General features: G+C 49.9%; 2 protein-coding genes across 3 annotated transcripts; one reads left to right on the top strand and one right to left on the bottom strand.

The window, feature by feature from the left end:
- Nucleotides 1-3,105: 3,105 nt before the first annotated feature.
- LOC133042841 (keratin, type II cuticular Hb1-like) lies at nt 3,106-7,774 on the top strand. The gene is made up of 5 exons (XM_061123839.1): nt 3,106-3,143; nt 3,690-3,864; nt 5,846-6,066; nt 7,061-7,092; nt 7,599-7,774. Exons 1-5 carry the CDS (start codon nt 3,106-3,108, stop codon nt 7,772-7,774), a joined length of 642 nt encoding a protein of 213 aa, XP_060979822.1.
- A 6,093-nt stretch (nt 7,775-13,867) lies between these two features.
- On the bottom strand, nt 13,868-19,318 carry LOC133041861 (keratin, type II cuticular Hb1). 2 transcript variants are annotated; one of them, XM_061122720.1, is made up of 10 exons: nt 18,950-19,318; nt 17,533-17,741; nt 16,714-16,774; nt 15,863-15,958; nt 15,472-15,636; nt 15,069-15,194; nt 14,651-14,871; nt 14,356-14,387; nt 14,067-14,112; nt 13,868-13,937 (listed from the first exon to the last, which is right to left on the bottom strand). In XM_061122720.1, exons 1-10 carry the CDS (start codon nt 19,316-19,318, stop codon nt 13,868-13,870), a joined length of 1,395 nt encoding a protein of 464 aa, XP_060978703.1. The 2 variants fall into 2 exon arrangements, with proteins under 2 accessions (XP_060978703.1, XP_060978702.1); XM_061122719.1 differs by having other exon boundaries at nt 13,868-14,112.
- Between the last annotated feature and the right edge of the window lie 153 nt (nt 19,319-19,471).

Below are 19,471 nucleotides of genomic sequence, written 5' to 3'. Positions count from 1 at the left end.
GTTCCCTGACCAGGGACTGAACCCAGTTCCCTGGCACTGGGAGCATGGAGTCTTAGTCACTGGGCCATCAGGGAAGTCCCCATTAAACTGTTGAAAATTAAGATATGTGGAGAATATATGAATCTTTCATACAGTGCTGTCCTGCCATGCCATGCCTATTACTCAGTCATGTCTGACTCTTTGCGACCCCATGGACTATAGCCCACCAGGCTCTTCTGTCCATGGGATTCTCTAGGCAAGAATACTGGAGTGGGTTTGCCATGTTTCACTCCAGGCGATCTTCCCAACTCAGGGATCGAATCTGTGTCTCTTGATTCTCTTGCATCGGAAGGCAGATTCTTTACCACTAGCACCACCTGGAAGGCATACAGTGCTGATCAAAGTGTAAATTGTTACTATAATAACTTTGGCAAATAATTTTTGTTTTGTCATGTTGAACATTTGACCATCCTAAGATCCCCAAGTTCTACTCCTAGATCTTAGATGTGTATCAAAGAGAAATTCTCACATATGTGCATCAGGGGTCATTTAGAAAAAATGGTTGTAGAACCAACTTTGTAAAAGGAAAAAATAAAACAAAATAACATAGAAGTGTAGTATATTTGCTCAATAGAATACTATGAATGCTCAGGGAGGAATCCTAGCTATATAATATTAAAAGACAAAGAAAAAAAGCAAGCCCTGTGTAACTGATACCCTTTTTATTAAAAAACAAACAAGATAACCTTACAGATATATTTTTAGATATATGTAATATATGTGATAAAACTAAAAAAAAAAAAAAAAGCAAGGGGATGTTTACACAAATTCAAGGAAGTGGTTACCTCCAGAGTGAGAGGGAGAGGACAGAATGGGTTCTTGTGTCAGTAAGTTAGTTCATGGATATTTCATTTTCATTACATTATTTAACAAATAATGAGATTAATATGCTATTTATAAGAAATGAAACCTAAACATAAGGCTTGGTGAAAAAACTAAAACATATGAAAACCTAAACATGAGCCCTTACTGAAAACCTAGGTCAGTAAATTGAAAGTGAAACATTAAAGTGACCGATTAGAGGATCAGAGGGCACTTTATAGCAGAAATAATTTTTCATAAAATTTATTTCAGTTTATGTGTGTGGATATGTATATAGGTACCAATTCATGATATAAAATATATATTTTTTAAATTTATTTAATTTTTATTTATTTAACTGGCTATGTTGGGTTTTAGTTACAGCACATGGGATCATCGCTGAGTCATGCAGGGTCTTTGGCTGTGGTGCGTGGGCTCCAGAGCTTGTGGGCTCAGTAATTGCAACACTTGGGTTTAGTTGCTCTCCTGGCATGTGAGATCTTAGCTCCCTGACCAGGGATAGAATCTGTCTTCCTTGCATTGCAACACAGATTTTTAACCACTGGACCATCAAGGAAGTCCCTAAAATGTATTTCTTATAACTTGAGCTATGGCTATAAAAAAAAGTTTGACAGCCAGTACCGCAAAGAAACTCTTGCCAAAGTACACTAGCAAATACATATCCCAAAGTTCATAGCAGCATTGTTTGCTATGATCAAAAGAAAAAAAAAAGCACACGTGTATACCCCTAGGAGTAATAATCACACTGGGATACTCTACAGCATTGCAATACAAACTAAGCTACATGCATCAGAATGGTTGAATCTCACAATTAGAATGTTGAGGAGGGAGAAGTAAGTCATAGAAGCCTGCATGTAATTCTATTTATAGAAATCTTACAGGAAGGCAAAACTAAAACAGTTGCTTAGGGATTCATACACATATGATACAACAATAAAGAAAACACAAGGGGTTGCTTAACACAAAAACCCAAGATAGTGGTCACCTTGCAGAGTGAATGGGGTCAGAGGGAGAGGATGCTGTAAGCAGGAAGGGTCAGTCCCACAGCGGGCTTTGAAGGTTCTGGTGGGCACACAGGGGCTTGTTTTATTATCTCGCTATTTAAATCATCAAATGCATGTTATATATACTCTTGCATGTATGAGAAATTTATCAAACAGAAGAAAATGCCGATCAACTTGTGTTCTCTGGTCCCTGTTACTCCTTCAGCTTGGAGTCCTGTCTTTACTCAGATTTCTTACCTACTAGTGGAAATGAACTCCCAGCCAGAGTCTCTCTCCCTCCTATCTGTCTTCTGCATTGCTATCAGACAGGCCTTCCACACTGCATTGTACGTACACCAGGCTGCTGGCCTCTTCAAGCACTTTCTGTGGCTCCCTGTGGCCCACTCCCAAAGCCCAGACTCCCCAGCTCCACACGTTTCCCCTACCTGAAGTCCTTTTCCTTCCCCCACCCCGCTTCCTCCTCCTCCTCTTTCCTTGAAGGTCCATTCCAGCTCAGAGACTAACATGTTCCCCTCTGGGCTCACAGGATGGCCCCTTCCACCACTCTCCCCAATCAGAACTCTGCAAATGTAACAAGATGAGGTCACAGAGCCCCCAGGAAGAAGAGGCTTTGTCCCTCAGAGCTGAGCATTCTAGGAGCTCTCTGGGCTACAGCTGAGCTTCAGGGACCACGGGAGGCTTGGAGGAGAGAACAGCTCTGCTCATCATGGTGAGACTTGTCTACACAGCTCATTAGTTCACACAGGAGGAGGGATCTTGAACTCAGTCCAGATCTGTTGGACCCCGCCAGGCACGAGCTTGCCTGCTGTGTCTTCAGCTTTTGGGAACAAGAGCGGGTGCAGGCAGTAAGAATAGGGCAGAGATTGGTGGGAGATGAAGTTTTGCAGTCTCTTTTCATCCATTCCCCACACCCTATCTATCAATACCTTGGAAGGAAATTTGCACTGGGCTGGAGTGAACAGTTCCTATTCTCTGTGTTGAAGGGCCTGTGTGACTTTATCTGTTCCTTGGGGAGTAGAGCAAAGTGCGTGGACTTAAGATGCAGCCAGGCTCAGCCACTGACTGCAGGGTCGGTCATATCCCTCAGGGTCCCTACTTCTTGCATGGTGGCTGAGCATCAGCTTGCCCGAGGGAAGATAATAGATACAGGAACATCTCCCTGGTCTACTTCACAGGTGGTCCTGAGCCCCAGGGAGATGGTGGAGGGAAAATACTGGAGAGTGTAAGGCACTGTGAAAGCATGGTCATCATACCCAACTGGTACAGGATGCAGGAAGGGTAAAGGCCCACTGATTTGGTCCCTTGTTGTCCCATAATGTTGTCCCAGAGTGGCCTGGGTTTTGGGGAAGTAGCTGGAAACTGGATCTCTTGTCACTGATTAATAACCTTCATCAAATTAGGAAAGTTTCTTCATATTCTTAGATTTGAAAAAGTATTTTTAAAATTCAGGAATGTTGAATTTTATTAACTGCCTTTTGTATTCATTTAGATGAGTCTATGTAGTGAAGGACGGGAATTGATCTCCTAGGGTTATCTCCTGATTCTTGGGGTCAGTTCGGTGTGGTCTCAGTCCAAAGACTCAACAGACTGCTGCACTGTTTCCCTTTGTGGCTAGTTCACACTACCTTTGGCATCCGCAGACCTGGTGACCCACACGCCCTGGTGCCAGCCAAGTGCGCTTCCTTCTCTCAACCACCTCTGGGGATAGAAAGGATGACCATTCCCATCTTATAGATGGAGAAGCAGAGGCTCAGAGGAGTCAAATGACCCACCCATGATAGCAAGGGGTTGGGTGGGTGCTGGAACCGTCTTGCTGATCTCCAGTGAATGCACCTGCTGCTTCCTCATCTTCTTGATCAACCCCCCACCCCACTTGGCTGTCCCCACCTCACAGTGCGAGGGGATAAAGGCAACAGTGCAGAAACACGTGCAGAACTTGCGACACAGTAAGGAGGAGCTAAACAGGCTGAACCAGGCCATCCAGCGGCTGACAGTGGAAGTGGATGGCACCAAGAGCCAGGTGAGGGGCGGGCGTTGGGGTGGCTGAGTGGTGATGCTGGTGACGCATCCTAGACTAGACTAGACCTTCCCCCCATCCTTTGGATAGAGTTTCTCTTTGTGAATGTCTGAGCAAACAGGAGTGTGGTTATGTGTGTATATACCATGCTTCCATTTGCCCAGGACTTTGAGTTTTTTTTTTTTTTTTAATGTGGATACATAATTAACACGTAGGTAAAAATGTATGCATATGGATGCTTGTTTGTATATCATTTTTTATGTATATATATATTTTAAGTCTGTATGTTTTGTGATTGTCCTATAGTGTGAAATTTGAGCCCATCTTCAGAAATGGCAAGATCTTACCTAGAAATTCAGTACCATGGATTCCCTCTACAAACATGCAGATCTGGCAATATTAAACTGGTCTCACATGGTCTCACACAGTAACATCTGGTGAGAGAAGAGAGGCCTCTACCTTCTCTTTCATCTTCACATGGGGGTCATGTTCCTGCAGTGTGCCGCAGACTCCACCACTCCAAATTGCATCCTTTGACACTGAGGCAGAGGGATCTTTGCCATTTATCCTCACCTTGGCTAGTACTCTTTGTCATTCTTGTCAAAGAGATACAGCTAGGCTCTGGATCTAGTTCTCTATCTAAGGTGAAGAAATGAAAGATTGAAAACAGGAAAGACATCCTTGTGATTTCAGGAAAACTAGAGTGTGTATATTTCTTTGTAGAGCTGGGTACTATCCACATATACTTTACATTTGGCCTTTATTCCCTTTCCCCTCCCTCCCTGCCACCCCCGCTGTGCCCAGTCTTAGTTACAGAACTCCTAGTTCCCTGATCAGGGATGGAACCAGGCCCTGGGCATTGGGAGTGCAGTCTTAACCAATGAACCACAAGGAAAGTCCCTGGCCTATACTTTTTGATGTCTCCAGCCAGGCTCTGTAGGCATTTGTGTTTCTCAGGCTTTAGGCTCCAGAAAGAGAAGGTTCCCACATGAATGCCCTCTTTCTCCCCACCTCTCTCCCTCTCACCCGCTCCTCTTTTTTCTCAGCCGCCCTCTTAGTTAAGCTCCTGCCCCAGCCCATGCTCCACCCCGCAAAGGGAAGAGGTTCTGCTTCCAGTCAGTTCTTGTTTTCTGCAGAGACAAGTGTCTCAGGCTCTGCAGGATATTTGTGGGGGTTCTCCCTTCTCCAGGAACCCCTGGCTTTGAGGAGGGACAAACTGTTCAGGTTCCAGGGGTAACAGAGTGGTGGCTGGGTGGGCCCAGTCTCCCAGCAGCCTCAGCTGCTCTGATTCCCTGACTGGTTCCCTAGGCAGCAAGTATGCCTCACCAAGGCAGGCCTTTATTATCAATATTTTTTTTCCCTGGAAAACTACAAATTCATCTCTTATGAGGAAAGGATACTCTTCCTGTTCATTCCCTGATGAAACAATAACCCCAGAATAACATGCTAAAATGTATTTGATGCTTCCCAGCCCCTAGCTCATTTTGGAAATGTCACTATACTAGATGTGGGCTTCCCAGGTGGGCTAGCGGTAAAGAACCAGTCTGCCAAGGTGGGAGCTGCAGAAGACACGGGTTCAACTTCTGGGTTGGGAAGATCCCCTGGAGGAGCACATGGCAACCCACTCCAGTATTCTTGCCTGGAGAATCCCATGGACAGAGGAGCCTGGTGGGCTACAGTCCATGGGGTTGCAAAGAGTTGGACATGACTGAAGCAACTTAGCATGCACACACACATACTAGATGCAAAAGGCTCTCAGTCATCTAAGAAGGCTGGTCCCCAACCTCCACCCTGGGAGTGGGGCAGACACACAAACACAGATTTCAGAGCAGGCACACTCATTCCCCTTAACGATTTCTAGTTTCTCTTCGGCCCTCCGGCTATGGAGAAGGGTGTGGATCCTTGAGTGGGGAGGGGCTGAGGATGTCCTCCTGTCTGTGGTCTTTGCCCCCTTTGTCCCCAGCCCTGTGAACCAGAGAGAGGCAAGGACCCAGCCGCTCTGCAGAAGGAAAGTGCCTCAGGAAGCGCCAAGGGCAAGCTGGTCTGGCTGGAAGCTGCCCTGCAGAAGGCCAAGCGGGACATGGTGCGGCAGCTGCGTGAGTACCAGAAGCTCATGATCGTCAAGCTGGGCCTGGAGTTTGAGATCGCCATCTACAGGAAACTGCTGGAGGGCGAGGAGAGCAGGTGAGGGCTAGGCGGTGCTTCAGATGTGGTCAAGGCGAGGAGTAGAGAGGCTTTGGGAGGATCCTGCCTGGGTCCTCGCCAGCTGGGGTGGGGGATAAGGTGAGGAGAGGTGAGCTGGGTATCCAGGGATCTGTTCTCCTGGAGTCAGTTTTTTTCCCACCATCTCACAGACCTTTAGACCAAGGGTCCCAGCTAACAAGTAACCTTAGCACCTGTGATGAGTGACTCTTTTACTCCCAGGATCAGAAAGCAGGGGCCAGTTTGTATACTGAGACAACTGCAAGGACCAAGGCCCAGCCAGGGGGAGTAAGATCCCTGGTGTGGGCGCCTTCAGCTCTGCTCCTCTCTCCTTCAGGCCTAGGGAAGGCAGGGTTTATGGCGACAGGTAGGGTCTGGCTTTTGACATTAGGCAGGTAGAGACCCAAGGGCTTCCAGCTTCAGCTGGGCCCACTAGGCTGAGGGGAAGGAAAGGGAACCCATTGTGCAGCAGACAAGCTGCATTTATTGTCTCCTTTAAACTCCTGGGGGGGGAGGAGGAGGTTCTATTATCCCCATTTTACAGATGAGGAAACTGAGTCTCAGAGAATAAAAGACCACCTTAAGGACCCACAGGTAGAAACTGACTGGGTGAGGCTTGAATAATATTCTCCAGACAACTGACCTATCTCCTCTAGGACCTGCCTTCAAAATGCCCCCATCATGGGGTCTAATTTCAAGATAAGCTAAAGACAGTGTAGATCTTCTGCCTTCTCCCTTCTCTAAGAATTCTTCAGTAAAAGAATTATTTGAATTTAAGACAGGAAGGGTTGAATGTAAAGGTCCAGAAGGAGTCTTTACTCGAAAGGGCTGAGGGGATCTGAGAGACCCAAGGAGCTTTCAGAATGGAAGGATTTCTGCCTGTCTGGAAGGGGCCAGAAGTGCTTTGTTTTGAAGAAGGGTGACTTTTCTGTCTGGTAGATGGATTCACTCACCTGCTCCCTCCTTCTCCCTGCAGGCTTGGTCTGGGATTTGGGGCAGGAAATGTCAGTAAGTAAATAAGAGAGTAACTTGGGATGAAAGGGGTCACATGTTATCCCCTCCCCACCCTGGGTATGTATCCTCTCTGGGGAGGGAGTAGGGAGCCACTTCCTCTGTGTGTCTCCCATTTGTGAGGGCTGCTTTTATTCTCTTGGGGGTGGTTTACTGGTGTTTGTGTGTATCGGGAAAGGGAGTTCTGTGGTCTGTTCTTTGGCGGGGGATCTGTTGGTGTGTCTTGGGGTGTGGGAGGAAGGTCTGTGGGTTCATCCCCGTGGAAGAAACTGTTTTATTCTCTCGTGGGGGAGAATCTGGGGCTGACTCCAGGGAGGGGACATTCCCGAGTTTGTTTCTTAGGGGATGGGGTCTGTGTATCTGTCACTTTGAGGAGTTTGCACGTCTGTCTCCTGGTAGGGGGAGGTGTCTGCGCATCTGTATATCTGTATGTCTGTCTTCTGGGGCGGAAAGGGCAGGGGAGACGATAGAGCTTTTTCCTCCAACAGCCGCTCTCCGCTCAGTCCTGGGAAGTGCTCCCACCGGCCTGCCAGGCTCAGCCTCGGGCGCCGAGGCACTGCTGCCGCCCGGAGCGGGTCCCAGCTCCGTGGAGACGAGCGCCCCTGGCGGCGGCTGTGCCCTCTGCGGCTCCCCCGGCTGTGTCGCGGGTTTACGCTGCAGCGGCTCACGCGGATGCTGAATCCTTCCTGCCCTACTCCGGAGAAATCAAGGAACCCTAGCTTCCTCCCCAGTGACTTGGACCTGTATCTCAGATGCCCTCTCCCATGGTTCCGACCCTCGTCTTACCTCTCCCTCTTGTCCCCGACCCTAGAGTATAAAGTCTTTGAATGCAGTTTACTGGACCATGGTAGACCCGTCCCCAGTGTGGGGATAGGCTGGACGCTGTGCCACTGGGAAGCATGGCATTTGTCTTCCCTGGACACAGCACCCTTCCCCTCTGAACTGCCCCATCCCCTTCTTTTCCTGGGACTCCTCCTCTGCAATAAAAAGTTATGTAGCAGTTGGAGCGTTCCTGCTGTTTGGGCCTAGATTCTTCAGGCTCTTTATCCCCAGAGCAAAGACAAAGCTGGCTGGATTTGGGGGAGGGAAAAGAAAAGGGGAGACATTACCAGTAAGCAACCCCCCTTTGGCTGTGTGGGTCCACATGACTTCAGTTGATGGCGATATCAGAGGACCAGGATCTTAAGGGTTGGGGATGTTGTGTGTGTGTGTGTGTTTGTGTGTGTGTGAGGGCCCCTGGAGCTACCAGGAAAACCCAGTGAAAGGGAAAGAAGGGGTTGATTCATGCATGATAGAGGACTGATTCCCAGCCTGGGGTCCACAGGCAGCTGATCTTGCCAGAGTTGCTGAGAACTGCATTCATTGATCCACTTACTCTATAAGCGCCGAATGGCCACTGAGGGTCAGGCATAGTGCTTGGTGGGCAAGGAACTCTAGTTCTCGGCAGTGGTCTGGTGGTGGGTGGGTGGGTGGGTGGCAGAAGGCCTTAAACCAGGAAATGGAGCAGAAAGAAATACAGTGATGGGGTTGAAGGTGAGCCTCCCTCTACTGCCCTGGTGCGAGCACTTGAGGACAGGCCCTGGGGAAAATGACCCTGGCAGATTAGGGCTGGAGGACATGGACACAGTTGGGTGGTCCAGGTTTTAAATGAACAAATCATCTGACCGTGGGCTGGGAACAACATACCACAGAGGAGGAAAACATGAGCTTTGGAATCAGAAGTTCCAGTTTGGCTACTTCCAGGTTTCTGGTGTAGTTTGGTCTGCATTTTCACAAGGCACCTTTGGGAGGGGGTGCAGAAGGTAGGCCAGTTTGTGGCAGTGGGGTGGCCTGAGAAAGGCTGGGTTTCTGGGTTCTTTCCTTGCCACACAGGCCTGAGAGAAGCCTCCATTCAAGGAGCTCACATTCTTTTCTGTTGCACAAAGGATTACATCACCAACCTCTCTGGCGGACAATGGTCCCTTCTTTCTATGTCCCTGGGTGGGGCTAAGGTGAGTCACTGGCCAGAGGCCCCAGGTTTACCTTTTAAGGTTCGCTAGTGCCAGAATGTCTGCTGTGTTTTCTGGGTTCCTGCCCAGAGAACAGGTACCCAAAAGGCCTACCTCCTGGATAAACAGAGCAGTCTCATGCAAGAGGAATGGGACCAGAACTTGGCTGGTAGCCTGCCATTCACCTGAGGGACAGGGAACAGGGCCCCACTGGACTCACGCATTAGCCCCCTTGATCCTTTCTGACCGACACCAATGGCATAAACATTCTGACCAACACACCCAATGCAAAGCAGCTGCCTGAAAGCAGAGCCGCTCCTCTGCACACTTCTTCAGGTGGATTTTGTGTTCCCTGCATTTTGCTAGGAGGTGATGAGATTCTCTGATATTCAAAGTCAGGTTTTTCCACCTTCTGCCGTGTTGATCATGTCAATGAAGGAAGATTACGGGAAGGGAAAAAGGAAGAACTATGCCCCTCCCTGCCCTCCCCCCCACCCCATGTGCCCCAGGAGCTGTAGGCAGGATTGATGGTGAGTATCCTGCATCCAGTATCACTGAGGACTGGTTGCAGACCACAGGGTTTCTTTCCAAATCCCAAGCCTGATGTCAGGCTAGAGACGCCAAGGGCCATGGGGTCAGATTTTAGTCACCTGTTGGGCCCAGGCCAATGCTTGTGGTCTGGGGACCAATTTTCTGAGTGGCTTTCCTGGCCACAGGCCACATTCCAGCCTGGGGCATTTATGGAGAGTCAGTCCTTGTCTATTTACAAAGCTTTGTGAGTCGAGTGACTTCTGAAGAGAGGAGAGGTGTCACCAGTTGCTTCTCAGCGAAAGAGATCCTGAGGGGTCAGCCCCCATCTGCCCCCACACCTGCCTCACACTTGACAGCAGAACTTGGAGTGTTGGATGCAACTTCATAGCATCCCTTGAGGACCGTGACATATCTCATCCACCCATCTCCAGAGTCTGCCATGTAGTAGATATGAATGGGCTGAAGCTCTGTGGTCTTGTGTGGTCCACTCTGTTCTTGGATGAATTGGGACCTGTTCTTTCACTATTAACCCTAGAGATCTCCTTGAGAGTCTCTTGATGCATCTAAATGCGGCTCTTCCTGATGTGATTCTAGCTACAGTATATCAGCTAGTCCAGCCTGGAATAAGAAGAAAGGGCCCAGATTCTGTTCCCAATCTTGCTTTTACTTTTCAACTGTTTCTGGGCCTCAGTCCTGCTCTCTCTACACCTAATGAAGTTTCATTTATCCCTTGTATTTTTCCTCCCTAATTAACCTCTCTACTGTTGATCTGTAAAATAAGAATAGTACCTAACACAGGGAGGTTTCAGAATTAAATATATTACTATATGTAAGGAGCTGAAAATATAGTAAGAATTCTGTGAATATGATCAATATTTCACTTACTGGAGTTCTTGGGAAAAGTTTTGAGTACCTTTGAAGAAGGCTGTCTAACTTCAAGAAGGCCAGCTGATCTCCTTCTGTCCTGGCTGGAGATGCAGTAATTGCAGGGCAGGAGGGGTAGGTAGAGGAGCCCAAGTTAGAGCTAGGGTTCCCCAGCCAGAGGGTACCTCCCCAGTATGACCCCCAGCAGCACCTGCCTATCTCCACTCCCACCACACTGTGGAGTCCAGTCCTTCACATGTGACCCTGTCTCACCAAAACTAGTCCACTTGTGCACACACACTGCAGTCATACCCTCCTGTACCCACAGATGTCCTCTCTTCAGCACATACACACAGGTATACACATATTCACACACGTACATGTTTCCACACAGATGCCCAGACCTGTGCATGTACCTGGATGCAATCATTCTGTTCCACTCACAGACAGAAACCTACAGACAGTGAGCTGTGAGGGATGAAACACAGTGCCTGACACCATGGCTCCCTGCTGCCCTCCAGCTCCTTGTCCTGTCCCATGTCTACTAAAGAATCATAGACCTTTCACTGATTACACGGGCCAAGACATGGAAGCAATCTAAATGTTCATTGACAGATGGATGGATTACGAAGATGTGGCATATATATACTAGAATATTACTCAGCCATAAAAAAGAATGAAATAATGCCATTTCCAGCAACATACTTGGACCTAGAGATTATCACACTTAAGCGAAGTAAGACAGAGAAAGACAAATATGATACCACTTATATGTGGAGTCTAAAAAAGTGATCCTAATGAACTTATTTACAAAACAGAATTAGACTCACAGAGTTAGAAAAAAAACTTGCAGTTAGCCAAAGGGGAAAGATCAGGGGGAGGGTAAGTTAGGAGCTCGGGTTTAAGAGATTCAAACTACTATATATAAAAAAAACAACAGGTCCTACTGTATAGCACAGGGAACTATATTAGATAACCTATAATAACCTAAAATGTGAAAGAATCTGAAAAATAGTATCTATCTCTCTATCTATATATATACTGAATCACTTTGTTGTATACCTGAAACTAACACAACATTGTAAATCAACTATATTTCAATTTAAAAAAAATAGAACTTTAAATGGCTAAGGGACCTTAGCGTCTATCTGGTCCAATCATTTTTTTTTTTCACACTAATGAATACACTGAGGCCTAGAAAGGAGAAGTGACTTGCTGAATGTCACACAGCAAGATGTTTCGTTTTCTTTACCATCCTGCATCATGGGCAATATGCATGTGATTGATTCACCCTCGTGCCTCTGCCTAAGCCTGTCCAGGACTGGGAACCTATAGGTAGGTGAGGATTGTGGAGCTGGAGTAGGTAAGAGGTCAGAGCCAGAGGGAGGGTGAGAGAGTGACGTATGACAGGTCATCAAGGTCCCCTGGGCTGATGAGACTAGTGAGATGCAGAGGGAGGGGTCAGTTGACGGAGCTGTCTCTCAGGACTGGTGGCTCCTGAACTGGGAGTGGGGGATAGAGCTGATGCTGGGGCCTTGCATCTGGACTCCAGACAAGGTCTACTACTGAGCTGTGTGTTGTCACAGCACAGAGGGCTGGTTAGAACAGTTGTGGATTCTAGAACTCTCCGAGGGCTCTGTCCTCAGAATTCCATTGGAGGGTAGAGGGGACACATTGGTGGTCAGAAGACCTAGGATTAATCCTGTCCTTTAAAAGAGCCTGTGTCTTTCCAGACCTCTCACTTCTGGTCTCAATTATTTCTATTGCCCTTAGTGAAGGAATGGGGACTTCCATTTCTGTTAGCTTCCTGGGCCTGGATCCAGAAGTTTTGAGACTCACTGTGCTGTATATGTGTATATTCAGGTACTCAGTTCAATCTCTAGTGAAGCTGAGGGGTCATCGTCCCACTTGCACCAGCACTTGTAATATCCTTATCAGTGTCAGGGGGACAGTTTACTGCAGGGAGGCCCTTGATAGCCCAGAAGATGTGGGGATTTCTCTTTATGCTTGCATCTCTGATCACAGATATAAGTGTAATGATAGGCAGGCCATGGCCCTTATCCCAGGAAGGATTTCTATTTTATAGTCTGCAAAAGAATACTACTGACAATAAATACATGTTGTGGTTATTTTGTGGCAAGCACTAGTTATTTTGCATATATAAAATTCTTTCATCCTGCCAACAACCCTAGGAGGTGAAAAAGAGGTGCTCTTTTTATCATTTCACTTTAGACGTATGGAACCTGAGGCACAGAGAGGGTAAGTAAACTGCTCAAAGTCACTCAGCTACAAACAGAGCCCAGTTTTGGACCCATGCAGTCTGGATCCAGGGTCTGTTTGCTCACCTCTGGGCCACATCATCTTTTTACTCCTTGTTGTTGTCTAGCTTTGAGGTAATTTATCAGTGATGGCAGGTCTCCAAACCCCAAAAGAACTCTATTAAAAAAAAAAAAAAAAGGCAGTCATATCAAAGGCTTTTTGAAAGCTTAAGTCACGTTCATATATTCACCCCTTAAAGAATTCTCATGAATTACTCAGGCATGAGTCTTCTCCACCAAAGCCAAGAGTGATGTTTCCTTAAGCTCTGAGTGACTGTTGACTCTATTCATAAGTTTACAGATGTGCACAGAGGTGATTTCTGGGAGGCAGCTGTGGCTTAGTGACATAACCACTGAACATTCAAACGAGGTTCAAACCCCAGCTGTGTGCCACTGAACTCAGGGTAGGGCCTGGCCCTGCTGCTGTGGGTCCCTGAGGTCTAGTTTCTTCCTCTGCAAGATATAGCATGAAGGTGGTGTGGATAAAATTACAGGCTATAGTGGCCTAGCACCGTCCTTGGCTAAACCCGAGACTGCTGTGAGCCCAGGGACAGAGGACTCTAGTGGAGACGCCAGATCTGGGGCTTTCTCTGTCTGCTTCATGTTTGGGGACCCTCCCAAACCTCGACCCTGAGGAGGAAAACAGAAGTACAGACGAGGCTCAGGGTTGGCTACAGTGGTTTATTGGAAACACAGATCTTGGAAGAGATGAACACAGCAGAGAAGGAAGGGAGATGCTGGGACAGGGTGGGGACTCTGGCCATTGGCCCCACAACAACCCAGAGTAGGGTCTTGGTCCTCCCTGCGCTGGGGTCCCTTCCTGTGGTGACCAAAAGGACTTTTTTCTAGCGTAGCCTTTCCCAGCGCGGGCGGCAGAACCCAGGAAGAGGGCATTAAGCACAGGCGTGAGGAGAGGACAGGAGTGGGACGGACCTTTCCAAGTACGAGAGAGGTAGCCTAGGGCTTGCTCCACCCAGAGCTGGGGTGGGCGGGGCGGGGGCGGGGCCATGCAGGGCGGGCCCAACCGGGCTGCGCGGGAGAGATGCCCGGGCAGGGCCTGAGATGGGAGGCCTAACATTTGCGACAGACGCTGCCGCAGGAACCCACGCCGCAGGAGCTGATGCCGCAGGAGCCCACGCCGCTCGCGCCCAGGCCGCAAGACGTGACGGAATTGCAGGGGCCGCAGGGCGCGCACAGGCCGGTGCTCACCGCCAGGTTCCCGCTGCACGGGGCGCTGCAGACGCTGCCCGTCACCGGCCGGGAGCCCGACACGCAGAGGTCCCCGCAGACGACCCCGCCGCGGGAGCTGCTGACACCTGCGAACCCCAAAGACTGAGTCAAAATTCTGGGGGGGCCGAGGGTGCCGCCTCCCCGACTATGACCCTCTCCAAGCATCTTAACAACTCTAGTCCAAAAGAAGTGGTCCCTTCCTGCTGTCTGACCCCAAATCCCTCTTCCTGTGATGCCAGCCCACTCATTTTTAGGTGTCAGAGAAAACACTACTTCCATCCATTACAGGAAGCGACTAAACCCATCCACACAGGGCCTAGGATACTCACAGACATTCACGGACCCAACGCCTTCACACAGTCTGAGAGGGAAGAAGAAAAAGGCAACATTAGTGACAGCCAGAGCTGCAAACAGAGCTCCACAAATTCTTGGAGTGGGGTCCACGAGTGATAAGAAGGAGAAGCAGAGTGTCAGAAGGAAGAGTCCTCAGAATACCCCACCCCACCTCAAAGTGATAAATGATAGGTTTGCCCCAGACCTGGCCATTGCTCAGCCCGGATCAAGGGAGGTATTTGTGTAAACGGTGGGAATGGGTAGTCAGAGCCAAGCTGGGATGGTCCTCACCTCTGCTCCTCGCCCTCCAGCAGTCGCCTGTAGGTGGCGATCTCAATGTCCAGGCCCAGCTTGGAGTTCATCACCTCCTGGTACTCCTTGAGCAGGCAGGCCATGTCCTGCTTGGCCTTCTGCAGGGCCTCCTCCAGCCCTGCCAGCTTGCACTTGGCATCAGTGAGGGCTGCCTCGCCCTGCTGCTCTGCCTGGGTCACTGCAGCCTCCAGCTTGGAGTTCTAAGGGCCCAGGAGAGAACAAGGTGGGTTATGGTCTCTCCACACAACAGGAATCTCTCCCGTTCATCACCTGGATCACCCAGAGTGACCACAGCCTTGGTCCCAAGTCATGCAAATGGGCTGGAGAATGAATGGTGAGATCCAGTTGGGCACATACACTGCCTGTGGGACCCTGGGTGGGCCTCAAAAAACCCTACCTGGCACTTGGCATTCTCAACCTCAGCCGTCAGCCTCTGGATCACGCGGTTCAGCTCATTGATCTCCTCCTTGGTGCGACGCAGGGTCTCCCCGTGTCGGATCACTGTGGCCTTGATCTCCTCACACTGGTTGTGGGGAAAGGGGACCGAGAAGCAGAAAGGCTCATGAAACTCAGGACGGGATGTACCACCCACTCAGAACAACACGGATGATTTCAGGTTGCCCAGGGCACAGCCTGTGAAACCATAACGGCAGCCCTGTCCTGCCACTATAACCTGAGAGCTGTCTGTACTTCTTTCACCACCTCTAGGGACCAGAATCCCCAGACAAAAGAAATCCTGTAAATATATACCTCACACCCCTTCCATCTTGTCTAGAACGCAGGTGTCCTGGACCACTCACCTTGCTGCGGTACCAGCTCTCAGCCTCGGCCCGGCTGCGGTTGGCAACGTCATCATACTGAGCCTTGATCTCAGCCACAATGTTGTCCATGTTCAGGTCCCGGCTGTTGTCCATCTTGACGATGACCGAGGTGTCTGAGATGTGGGCTTGGAGAACTCGGATCTCCTGCAGATGGTGGGGCAGGAGGATGGAAGGGTCTTGTTTACAGCTTTGCTTCCCCCACCACAGTGTGTACCAGCCTTCTCAGCCCTTCCTGGTCTCCAGCCCTGGCCCCCTCTGACAGCCTCATGGACTGTAGCTCCTGCCCAAATCCCTGTCCAACTCTGATCGCAGAACAGTGCCCTCTCTTCCAGGCCAGCTGCTGCTTTCTGCCTGGACCACAATCACTTACCTCCTCATATAGTCGCCGAAGGAAGTCAATCTCCTGAATCAGGGCCTCCACATTGGCCTCAAGGTCTGATTTGCGGAGGTAGGCACAGTCCACATCCTGGGAAGATGGGGAGTCTTTGAGCAAAGAGGACCCCTGGTGATCATCACCTGAATTCCTCTCTCTCCTCACACAGTACATGGAGGTGAGGGGGAAAGGATTCCGTGTTCCTCTTCCTGTCTTATCTCCATGCTGCCCTTCCCTGGAGGCATCTCACAACCTCCTCCCCTTCTAAGAACAAATGCCTTGTGCCTTGGAGGTGGACCACGAGCCTTTCACTCCTCCTACCTGAGATCTCTTACCTCCCATGTCTTCTTTTTACCCTAAGCTCGCCAGACTGGCTCCCTCGCTCAACCACCTTGACCCTTCCCTGTTTTCCAACAGTCCTCCAAAACTCCACCTGGCCACTGTTGGCTCTGCTTCATCCTCCCCCCAGACCCTGGGACTGTGCCCCTCCTCTTAACCAGATTCCTGAAACACTAGACAGGACACCATCCCTCAACAGAGAGACGGAAGCTACCATGCCTCTATGGGACCCCAGTCACAGACTATCAACTCTGAAGCAGCACAGAACATCCAGAGATCAATTCAGTCATACCCCTGCTTCAGGTCAGGGTGCTAGTGAATTTTCCAAGGTTACTGCCCTTTTCAAAGCCTTGGATGTGCCTTTCATGACCTGGTCTATGGGAATTTCCCATCCTGACTTGGCAAGGTCACTGCACCCCACAGGGAGGTTGAGAACATAGATCTCCCCAGCAAGAGCCTTTCATTCTGATATCCCTCATGTCTGTGCTTCCCAATCCTGTGTTACTCACCTTCTTCAGAGCCACAAACTCATTCTCGGCTGTTGCTCTTAGAGCGACTTCCTCCTCATACCTGCGGAAAGAGGACAGAGGGAGGTCACCACATCACAGGAGTGAAGGGGACAACACTAGGGACCTCCCCACATAGCCAGATCCCTGGCAGCCCTGCTGGGTCCTCTCTGGTTGGACTTGGGGTGTTGTCTGTGATTCACTCTCCACTTGGAATTGAGGGATCCAGGGGGTGACTCTTCTGGAACCTCATGAGCCCTGCTGCCCAAACTGCTCTGAGGTCACCTCTGGAGGAAAATAAGGACTCAGCACCAGTCAGGAGTAGACAGCAGCCCCTCTGGGGCACTGCAGTCCCAGCCTCCCCCCACCTGGGTGTCCAGCTGAGCTCAGCTGGGGGAGGACCTATGAATCTCAGAGACCATCAGCACTAGAGCTACCTAGACAGTGGGACACCCAGAGACCCAGGACCTGGCAGCCCTGAGAGACATTGAGACTCATATCACATCCAAGTGCTACAGGTGGGAGCCTCAGGGCCAGGCCTGGGAGAATGCAGATGCCTCCTCCCCACAGAGCACAGGGCACTGTTGCTGGGTGATCAGGCTCTGAGAAGAGAAGCCTGAAGGAGGGGAGAGAGACCTCCTATGGAATCGCTGCCCTCCTCATAGGTATCTGAGCAACGACTGCCTGATGGGAAGATCCTGCTGCATACCACCAACTTGCCCTGCCTGGTCACACCCCCTTCTTTGAAATTCTTCAGTCTCATCCAGTGGGTTGAATCCATGTCCATTTCCTGTGCCCAACATCACCCCCAGCCACACTCACCTCTTCTTGTAGCCCTCCAGCACCTCCTGCAGGCTGTTGAGCTCCGAGGACAGCCTCCCGCTGTCGGCCTCTGCGCACTCAGCCTCCCGCCTCAGCGTCTCGATGTAGCCATTGAACAGGGGCTCGAGGTTGCTCTCGCAGCACTGGCGGTTCTGGTAGAACTGCAGCTTGGTCTCCAGCAGCTTGTTCTGCTGCTCCAGGAAGCGCACCTGCCATTTGGGGTGGGGGAGGGTCAGATGGCTCCTACTGCCCCCAAGCTTATTTGGGGGATGGAGGGGCTTGGGGAGGGTGCTGACTGCTGTAAGGTAAACTCCAAAACCAGTACTTTTTCTGACAAAGGTCCATATAGTCAAAGCTAAGTTTTTCCAGTAGTCATGTATGGATGTGACAGCTGGACCTTAAAGAAGTCTGAGTGCTGAAGAATTGATGTTTTCGTACTCTTGAGATGGAGGAGACTCTTGAGAGTCCCCTGGGCTGCAAGGAGATCAAACCAGTCAATCCTAAAGGAAATCAACCCTGAATATTTATTGGAATGACTGATGCTGAAGCTGAAGCTGAAGCTCCAATACTTTGGCCACTTGTTGTGAAGAGTTGACTCATTGGAAAAGACCCTGATGCTGGGAAAGACTGAGGGCAAGAGGAGAAGGAAGAGATAAAAGATGAGATGGTTGGATAGCATCACTGACTCAATGGATGTGAGTTTGAGCAAGCTCTGGGAGATGGTGAAGGATAGGGAAGCTGGTGTGCTGCAGTCCATGGGGTCGCAAAGAGTCGGACACAACTGAGGAACTGAACAACAACAACACAAACCAAGAACTCAGCAGAGATTAGACAGAGGGGACTGTGAAAGCAAGGAAACTTCTGGATTTCAAGATAGTGATCATGTTTGGATTTTCCATATTAGAAGTGAGAGCAAGGGGTTGGGAAAGATCATTCCCTCCTCAGGTCAAGTGAGTTATCCTGACCTGCTGAGTCTAGATGGCATGTGGTCAGGAGCCAAGTAGAGCTCTTTTTGCATTTGACTGCCCCATCAGTGCCCAGCCCAAGTTTAGTATAGATGGGTTCAGGAAAGGTGTGATCAAGGACACCCACTCAAAGGTTGAACTGTGGTTCTGTTCCTATATCTTATGTGCATTTCTTGAGTCTTGTTTGCATGTATGCTTTCTTCTCTGACATGTGGTCTGGTCTGTGTGTAGGGCCCTTGCCTGTCTGGACAGAGGTTGTAAATAATAACAGTGCTCTAATCAGGAGCCCCTGCTCTAGACTCATCTGTTCTGTCTGTACCCTGGAAGTGTGTCCATCTCCTCCATCAGCCTGGGGGCTCACCTGGCCCACATATCTCCTGCCCATCTGGCTAACCCTTGAGTGCCCAACCAGGAACAGAAGTTTCAGGAAAGGTGTGATCAAGGACACCCACCTTGTCGATGAAGGCAGCGAATCTGTTGTTGAGACACTTGATCTGCTCCTTCTCCTCTTGCTTCACACACTGCGCATTGGGGTCGATCTCCAGGTTGAGGGGCGTGAGGAGGCTCTCATTGACTGACACGGTGGTGATGCAGGGAGGGCTGAGGCCGCCCACGCCGCCGGAGCGGTACCCGAAGCTGCGGCCAAAGGAGCCAGTACGGAAGCCCCCGCAGACGCTGCGGCTGCCAAAGCCCCCGGTGAGGCCGCGGTAGCAAGAGATGCCACGGTAGGGGGCGGCCGTGATGCAGCAGCGGCCGGGCCGAGGTCCGCAGGCAGAGACGCAGCTGAAGGCGCGGCCACGGAATCCTGATCCGCAGGTCATGATCCTTCTGGAGGTGTAGGTTGCAGAGTACAGGAGAAGTGAGCTGGAGTCTTGTGGAAACTCCAATGTCCTCCTCAAAGAGCCGGGGTCCTATTTATGCTCAGGTCGGAAGGGGCTTGGCTATGCAGATGCGGTTGTGGCAATTTGTGCTTT

This window comes from Dama dama, chromosome 3 (assembly GCF_033118175.1).
Source record: "Dama dama isolate Ldn47 chromosome 3, ASM3311817v1, whole genome shotgun sequence".
In the NCBI taxonomy this organism is placed as follows: domain Eukaryota; kingdom Metazoa; phylum Chordata; class Mammalia; order Artiodactyla; family Cervidae; genus Dama; species Dama dama.
This window is presented reverse-complemented; position numbering and strand designations above follow the sequence as displayed.

Bases quoted from the DNA above. Each gene is read 5' to 3' on its own strand.
- LOC133042841 (XM_061123839.1), top strand. From the start codon at position 3,106: ATGGTCATCATACCCAACTGGTACAGGATGCAGGAAGG. The intron at 3,865-5,845 runs GTGGATGGCACC...CTTTGTCCCCAG, and splicing joins TCCAGCGGCTGACAGTGGAA to CCCTGTGAACCAGAGAGAGG. The intron at 6,067-7,060 runs GTGAGGGCTAGG...TTCTCCCTGCAG, and splicing joins CTGGAGGGCGAGGAGAGCAG to GCTTGGTCTGGGATTTGGGG.
- LOC133041861 (XM_061122719.1), bottom strand. From the start codon at position 19,318: ATGACCTGCGGATCAGGATTCCGTGGCCGCGCCTTCAGCTGCGTCTCT. The intron at 15,959-16,713 runs GTGAGTAACACA...CCATCTTCCCAG, and splicing joins AGTTTGTGGCTCTGAAGAAG to GATGTGGACTGTGCCTACCT. The intron at 15,195-15,471 runs GTGAGTGGTCCA...CCCCACAACCAG, and splicing joins AGAGCTGGTACCGCAGCAAG to TGTGAGGAGATCAAGGCCAC.